This window comes from Felis catus, chromosome C1, assembly GCF_018350175.1.
Source record: "Felis catus isolate Fca126 chromosome C1, F.catus_Fca126_mat1.0, whole genome shotgun sequence".
Taxonomy (NCBI): domain Eukaryota; kingdom Metazoa; phylum Chordata; class Mammalia; order Carnivora; family Felidae; genus Felis; species Felis catus.
Genome location: NC_058375.1, coordinates 126,475,365 through 126,483,811, shown reverse-complemented (window position 1 = coordinate 126,483,811; position 8,447 = coordinate 126,475,365). Strand labels below are relative to the sequence as shown.

The 8,447-nt window shown below is 37.8% G+C and overlaps 1 protein-coding gene across 10 annotated transcripts in view; it reads right to left on the bottom strand.

Moving 5' to 3' along the window:
- Window positions 1-1,899: 1,899 nt before the first annotated feature.
- Window positions 1,900-8,447, bottom strand: part of CCNT2 (cyclin T2) — a 41,385-nt gene continuing 34,837 nt past the window's right edge. For 8 of the 10 annotated variants that reach the window (XM_019838023.3, XM_003990727.6, XM_045034819.1 and 5 more), the window contains one exon: window positions 1,900-8,076. In XM_019838023.3, coding sequence (XP_019693582.1) covers window positions 6,649-8,076 — 1,428 coding nt within the window. In that variant the 3' untranslated portion in view covers window positions 1,900-6,648. The remainder of the gene's footprint in view (window positions 8,077-8,447) is intronic. The other 2 variants (XM_019838024.3, XM_011285232.4) reach the window with 1 other exon arrangement.

The window sequence follows — 8,447 nt, the reverse complement described above, 5'->3', positions numbered from 1 at the left end:
AGGTAAAACTGTCAGAGTAGTTCCAACTCTACAGCACTTCCCTACATTTAACCTATTTTAGCCCTCACAGGGTAAACAAACATTCCTCGGTGGCTGAGTGAAGAGAACTGCCATAGTGGAAAAGAGCAACCTCTGGAATATGGGGTTGGGGAGCATACAGTATTCCATCATCCACTTCCTCCTGCATGACCACTACAGCAGTCCTGGGCCTTTTATATGGTAATGAGTAGCTCCAAAATAAAAACCACCTAATCTGTTCAATAAGCAGTCAAAAGCCTCCATCACCTACCTACCGGGCCATCTTTAGTCATAATACTTCTTGCATTTGTTAAGTATTAATTCAGCTTAAAGCGGCTATGTAACTTAGAACCTTGCATCTAAAACAGCTTTCCAGGGGATTCTGTCAACTTCAAAGTACCCAATGGAGAGGCACCTGGGTGGCTCAGTCGCTTGAACACCCAACTCTTGATTTTGGGTAAGGTCATGATCTCACCCTAATGAGTTTGAGCCCTGAGTTGGGCTCTGTGCTGAGCATGGAGCCTGCTTGGGATTCTCTCTCCATCGCTATCCTTTCCCTGCTCGCGTTCTCTCTGAATAAATAAAACTTAAAAAAAAAAAAAAAAGTACCCAATGTAGGCAGTCTGTATCTTCACTGGTGGTAAACAAAATTAACAAGAGTGAAAAACCAGAACAGCAAACAAGCCTGAGAAAAGCTAAAGTACTTCATCCTATTGCATGACTTCTCAAACTTGTGAAAAACTATGACTGAATTCATCTCTAGAGCAACCACTCCTGCAGATTTATGCCTTGAAAGACTAAAAACAACAGTACACCCAAACTGATCTTGGGTGTATGACTGGACACTAAGGTGGGAAAGCTCTTAATTTCATGCCAATAAAATAAAAACCCTTTCATTAGTGAGGCTCTTCACTGCCACAGGAGATTAGTATTGGGGAGAAGAAACAGGCAGGTCATATACCAGAGCTAAAACAAAAATGTACAATTTTCTCATTATATTGAAAACAGGGCAAAAAAAAAACAACAACACAATGGAGTAGGATGAATTACAAAATGGAATTATTAACTTTAAGTGGAATTAACTGTTTTTGTAATGTTCCTAAATCAAACTCATGTAACTTTTTATATGCTAATACAATAGGCCCTTACTGGTGTTATCAACAGAAGATGAAGACAACTCTCCTTTAATTGATTTCAAAACATTTATTTTACATTCAGGCTTTAGATGCATTTTAGAGAAAGTAACTTTTCTATCTATCCTGCATGGCTTCAATTTTCTTTCAAGTGGAGGGTATGGGCAAATCGTGGGGAAAGCAAGGGGTTGGACAGGGCAGTAATAATAAAGCAGTTTATGATTAAACATTTTTTTGCATGGATAATTCCCCTTCCAGATAACTGCAATTCCTCTTTGCTTTTTGGGGAGTTGATGCAACAGTTTAACCAAGAAAACCACAAAGTATGAATCAGAACGAACTGAAATTCTAGAAACAGTAGGCATGTAGTTTAATACACACCTAAGTTTAATGCACCTGGACTGGGCTTCCTCATTCCCTCCGATATCTAAAATATACCTCTGGCAAGATTCTCTTCAATGCCATCTATTCTCTTTAGCCTTCCCTCCTTAGCTTCACAACCCTAAGAATAGGTACATTTTGTAGGTAAGGAAATCAAGGCACAAAGTCAACTAATTCACCCAAGGATATCAGCTAAGTGGTGGGTCTGGGACGAAAATATGGACAATCTGAATGAGAGAACACACTCCTTGATTATATGAAGTTACTCAGATAAAGAGAAACTTACATTAAGGTCTGATTTCCCACATTTCCCAGGGACTGAAAATTATCTCTGATTCACATTAACAAGACATGTTAGAGCCTTGGATTGACATTTTCAATAAACACATTTTATTAATAATTCCTCGTAATAGATACGGAGCTGAAATTCAATGACTAATCAAATTCATGCCACATATACACATTCCTGTTTTGGATTTTCTATTAGCAAACACCCTATTCAGTAGTCCTTGGGGGTTTTGAGTACATTCAGAAAACAAAATCCCAATCGTTGCTGACAACAAATGAGTACAAGTGAGGTTTTACAAACCAAGTAAATCCACTTGAAAAACACACCTTGAAAGAAAGAACGTACTCATTACTTAACAAACAACAGGCAATCAAATTAAACCAACTACTAAACAAATTTTAAGGAAGGCTTCCTCCCAAAAGCTTGAAATAAAGAAAATTAGCCCTCAGAATTTCCTTTGGGGTTAAAGAATCACAGGGAATGGGTTACCTCACCTTGATGAAAACACAATTACTCGTAGCTAGAGCCACACAACCTTCAATGTGTCTTGCTTATCAACCTAGTCTAAAGAATCTGTCAGGTGAAAATAGATACTAGTAAACTACATAGAACAGAGTTAAGACAAGTCACAGAAACAAAAGCTGGCAGCGCACACATCAACATTGTGGAATAAAAAATAGATGCACGGCATCAGACCTCAAACACTGAGCATTCCAGTTCCCACTGGCAAGATCATCTCTATTATAAAGACAGACGTTTCCAAGGCAAACTTCCCTTACAAAACAAGCAAACTGCCATTTGACTTACATACGTCAGCTTACAGCAATCAAATTTCAGATCTTAACGTAACTGTGAATTCTCAATACGATGGTATCATAACTTCACACCCTAGGACGCCAGAGACAGAATGTGCCGTTTTCTAAATCGCCTATCATAAATACATGGGTACACAAAATTAACAAGTATCATTCTGTTAGCTCAGTTAATGCAAGTTACCTGGGCATGGGATTAACTGATCCTTCATCTGTAAATACAGTTAGCAAACCCTATTGCCTTCCAAGAAAGCCTCTTGAGCAAGAGACTGATGAATCAAGAATTCTTCCACAAGAGCTCTCTCTTGTTTCTCAGCAAAGAGATCTTAAAAGTGCACAGTACTAGGCAAGAAACAACTGCTCACTGATTAGATAAAATTTGGGAATGATGAGGTGTCTTGAGAACATAACTGTCTTCCTTTAGAGATACTACTACCATGTAAACAAACAAACCCCAAAACAACCCTCATTTCCGTAGTAAATGCAAAATACCCTAAAATATCTGATCAACCAAAGATAATTCTACAGTACACAACAGTGATGCATAGGCAAGCAGTGGTTTATCTCTAAGGTTGGTTAAAGAATAAAAATCAGCAATTTAAATTCTCAAATCTAACCAAAAAATGTGCTCAAAATGCTTTAAGGCAAGGCAACTGGTAACTAACAAACACATTTAAAATTTGGTTCTCTGAAGGAGACTAGTCATCTCGTTAAGTTGGAGGAGGGTAGGCCAAAAATATAAGGTCTCCTACCCTAATTATAACCTGTTGGTAACAAAGTGATGCAAGCACCTCTCACATGGCATGGAAGAAATGTGGATCAATGATTCTAACCAGAATGCATCTGCACATGCAGAGAAAGACCAAGACGCACCTTTAACTGCTTCCAAAGACAAACTTAAGAAACGAACCTCAGGTAAAACAAGAAGGAATTGGGGCATTTTGCAAGGTTGTACCACTAAAGGATATCACCACTAGTTTGGTTAAGCAGGCCTCCAAGAATGTCTCAGTGAAAAACAAACTCTCCTTTGCTTTTTGGTTCCGAAAGCATATTTTAAAGTAGCTAAGGCAAATATATAGGGGGGGCACAGCTCAATACTGGAAAACTACTTAGAGAGGTAGAAGTAAAGCCTTTTTATGCAATGTGCTTCTGCATAAAGGTAAGAAAACTATGACCTAGGGAAAAGACAACTAAAAAAATGAATCACTCTTTTAAAGGATGTTTAAAGATAATGCTTTTTAATATTTCAAATATTTAAAAAAAATCTCATCAAAAATGTAAATCACCTTAACAGTACTTTGCACATGTGGAATTTCATACCTAAATTTGATGATACTATTTTGGTTTACTTATGGCTACTTACAAAAAGACTCGGTAATAACGTCCATTCATTGGAGTCTTTTTCTTTGGTTGAGCCTATTGGGACTAGGCTGATGAACTATTTTATGCAAATGAGATGGGTAAAGCAAATTAACAGTAATATGAGTAATAGGGGTTTTCATTTAATGGAAATGAAACTTAAAAGGATTTTCATATTCATCCCCACGGTGCATTTGGAAGCTATAATCCTGTTCAGAGGTTAAAGAGTTTGAATAGCTCACACAATCCTGTACAAATTACAACTGGCTGCCCTTTAATAAATAAAGTCATCGTAAAGAATTACATTTACAGAGTGAAAAGTGAATACATAGCATTTCAAATTCAATTCTGGAAGTACTAATAAGTACTGACCCATAACAATATATACTAGCTACCTTTTAAACTGTCCATCATTAGCACCAATAAAGATTCAACAAAATTACCTTTATTCCCACATCTCGAAACAGTTCTGCAAATTCTTAGTGAAGTTTAAGTATAGTCACAGACCTTAAATATTCACATTGTTTCTATGTCATACTGAAAATAAGTTCACTACTTTTTGGATACTCTTTACAAAATCTTATTAAAATTCCTGGTATTATCATCCCCAATTATACAGTAGCACAACCACCCTATGTCGTTTCACATGATAGCTCCTTAGAGGTTTCACATCTAAATTACCAAGAACAAAACCCTTCCCTCCCTCATCTTGCACTCAGCTTAATTCTATACTAGTCCTCGAATTATGTACCACTGTAAAAGTAGAACTGTATCAAAATTACTGTGTTTATGGATACAATAATATGCCATACAGAGCAACAAAGTTACACGTAATGACAAAGATTACTAAAGTTATGCAAGACAAGAACAAATGTTAGGACATGCTCCCTAGGCAAAGTCCCTGGAAAGAGGCTCCTAGTATCCTAAGTTCAAATAGCATTGACAAAATAATGAACAATTATCTTAAAAAAAATTATAGAGCTACTGGCAAATTAAGTAATTGCTAAATAAAGTAGAGCACGAGATTAAACTCTAATATTTACAACTGCAACATACTTGAGTAAAATTACAATTGTGCACGTATCAGTGGCTTTTTAACAAAAATAATTCATATACATTAAAGAAAAAATTAAGACAGTTTTTAGTTCAACAGAAGTTGAATTCACCCCATCTAAAGATACTCAACAGCTCAAAGATTTACCACAGAATAAATTCAAGATTAGCTGAGAAACTGGAGCCACATTATTGGTGTTTCAGACAAATTTTAAACAAGTTAAAGTCTATTGTTTGTTCAGAAGTTAGATGACTGTGCAAACCTGACCTCAACAGGAATATACTGGGATGTGCAACAAACGGAAAACCTCCACTAGCTGTTCACCTGGAGGCTAACCCTTTTTTCTCACAGAGCTTCTTGGTAACAACCATAAGCTGTATATATAGGTACAATGCACAGTCAATGATCTTTTCTTTGTATTTATTGTTAGAAGAATATAAAAGAACCGAGAGAGCGACAGGTTTAATTTCATTTCTATAAGGAAGACTGCATTTACCTGAAAAAGAAATATGGCATCACACACGAACACACTTCAGGGGAGGAGTATGTTTAAGAATATGGTGTCATTCTGAACACTAAAGGAAAAGCAATCCCTGTTTACTGGTAAAATATGTAGTGTTAAAGTTCTTTATTTAAGAAAAAAACTTACTAATTCTTCACTATATAAGTTTTTGTGAGTTTAGTTTTCAAATCACAGTAATCTACATAACCATTATTAACAGCTCTGTGTTTATAGTACTGCAACAAGCCAACACACATTTAAAATGCACTTCACATCAAGAGTATGTAAACTTTATTTTTTCCTCTTCAAGCCTTCAGAAAAGTAGGGGCTATTTCAGCAGCCAACCTGGTCAGAAGCTCTGAAGGCAAAAGTTCAGTGCCTCACAGTGTAAATAAATGACCATCTGTGGCACTGCATACCCATCTGTAGTGAAGTGTCCCCCTTCAGTGGCTTCCAGTAAGGCCTAGAGTTTAAGGTTAACATGAAAAAGTGCCACCTTTGTTTTAGATTAGTGATGGACTCGGACAAGATAAAATAAAGTTATATTGTTATACTTACAAGCAGCTCCAATCCTGAGTATTTATGGTAATATCTAAACATACAAAAATGTATGTACATTTTTCTCCACTTTCTTGTAAACAGTTGTCAGTATACTGTTTTATCCCTTTATCATCGAAACATGCAAATCATACATACAAGTATAAATACACAAAAAGAAAACAATTTACACTCATTCGAAAGCCAAGCAACAACAACATAAAATAGCTACAGTATTCAAATTATAAATAATGAATGCTTGAGGCATCTTATATTCCTAGAAGCAGCCAGCCATTCATCCTAATGTTCTTAGCTGCAATTGTAGAAATACTGAGTTTTGCACCTTCCATGCTTTTACAGTATTTATAACACTATCATATGTGGAGATAAAGACTTGTTTACTATAATCTCTTCTTTTCAGAATGAAGAATAAAGCAGCACTTACAAATATTGAAACAGTGGCAGCAATAGCAGGTGTCACCACTGCTAGATCAGGAGGAAGTTTTCCATTCTAACCATTTTTAAATTAAAAAAGTAAAGGAAAAATGGACCTAAACAAATGATTACATGTTCATTCCTTGGGCACTTAACAGCGAGTCCAGCATGTCGAATGTGTCTTTGTAGTCCATATGCTGGCTGTTTGTACTGTACTCGTGATTGCCATCAGGACCGTTGGTCTCCACTGGCTTCTTGTCCAGTTTCACGAGGGTGCTGAGATGTCCGTAGCCCACCTGGTATGTGACAGGGGGAGGAGGGGGTAAGGGATGGTTAAAAACAGAGTTGTGAGAGGATATATACTGCTTAACAGAGGAGGAAGAACTAGATGAACTACCTGAACTTTTCGAACTTTTGCTCATTTTGGAGTGATGGTTGTGAGATGCATCATTGACATGCAGCTTCTTCCTCGAAGAGCTGGAACTAGAGGAAATGCCATCACTGCTCAGGCCAACAGGACTCCTCAGAACAGTGGGTGGGATTCCATCGGCACTGTGTTTACTGCCACCGCTGCTGCTGCCACTGTGGGAGTGGGAATGCTTGTGCCCGCTGGGGTGGTGGCGGTTCGCGGCATGGTCCTTGTGCTTCTCCTTATGGTCTCTGCTAACATGTGGGCTGGAATGCTTGCTCTTCCCGCTGCCCTCGTCAGAAGAGCTATGTCTTTCTGAGGAAGCAACTTTTATTTTCATCTTCAGTTCTTCCTTACTGGCACTCTTATCAGCGGGTGGTATCGGAATCCGTAATTTCAGCGATCCACTCTTTTCCTTCTTATCCACTGTGTATTTTTCAGGTTTTTCGGGGTTTGTGATGGGAATTTTCATCTTAATGGGAGAAGTGACAGAACTGCTGCTGGCTGACTGTGACTGCACGTGTTTGTGCTGCTGTTCTACCTGGGCGGCTAGATAATGATCTCTTACATCCAGATCAAGGGTTTCTAGCTTACGCTTTTCTCTGTATTTATCTAAAGACATTTTCTGAGGAATGACTCCAGGAGTAGCAGAAATTGGTCCATGGTGTTTACTGCTCCCTGCTTTCTGAGTATATTCTTGCTTAATGGATGAGTGATCGGAAATTCTGTCAGGTCTGTGATGTGATCCCGAATGCAGTGATACAGAAGGTCCCTGCTGGAAGTTGATGTTGTACTGGCCACCAGACAAAGAGGTCTCTTGTTTCTGTGAATACATCTGTTCTGTCCTTGCTGATTCTGGATGTTGAGGCCATTCTTGGTGTGATGACAAACTGTATGAGGTACTTGGCATTCCTGCTGCTAGCATGGACAGATTATCAGATGTGTGGCTGTCTTGAACAGAAATGTTTCCTGAATTTAGAGGGACTGGTGCAGGGAATGCTGATGTAGATGGTTTCTGAAAACTTGGGTTTGTAGGCACACCAGTAACACTATCTACTAAAATGGAATTCTGGACCAAAGATGAACCAAGAAGCGGTGTTTCTGAAACTTGTCCATCTACTTTTGGTTTCTTAGCCGCCTGATTGGCCTATTTAAATAAAACACAAAAGAAGTGATGACAGCAAAGGGATTTAATACAATTTTCTCTGCCTTATAAAAATCTCTATTAAGTATATGCAAACAAAACCACCTGGGGTTCAAGGCTTTATGTTGCCAGTAAGTAACTATCTTATTTAGAGGCACAAAAGGGGGCTATATAAAGTGGTAACCGCTGGTTTCAGAGTTAGATACAGGTTAAATCCTAGCCCAGCATTTGAGAAAGTAATTTAACGTGTCTAGGCTTTAATTTGCCCATTTGTCAAATAAGGAGAATATTTCCATTATAATCACTGTGAGAATTAAACAAGAAATTTATAAAGTACTTATTAGCAAAGTCCACTGGACACAGCAGTTGAATAA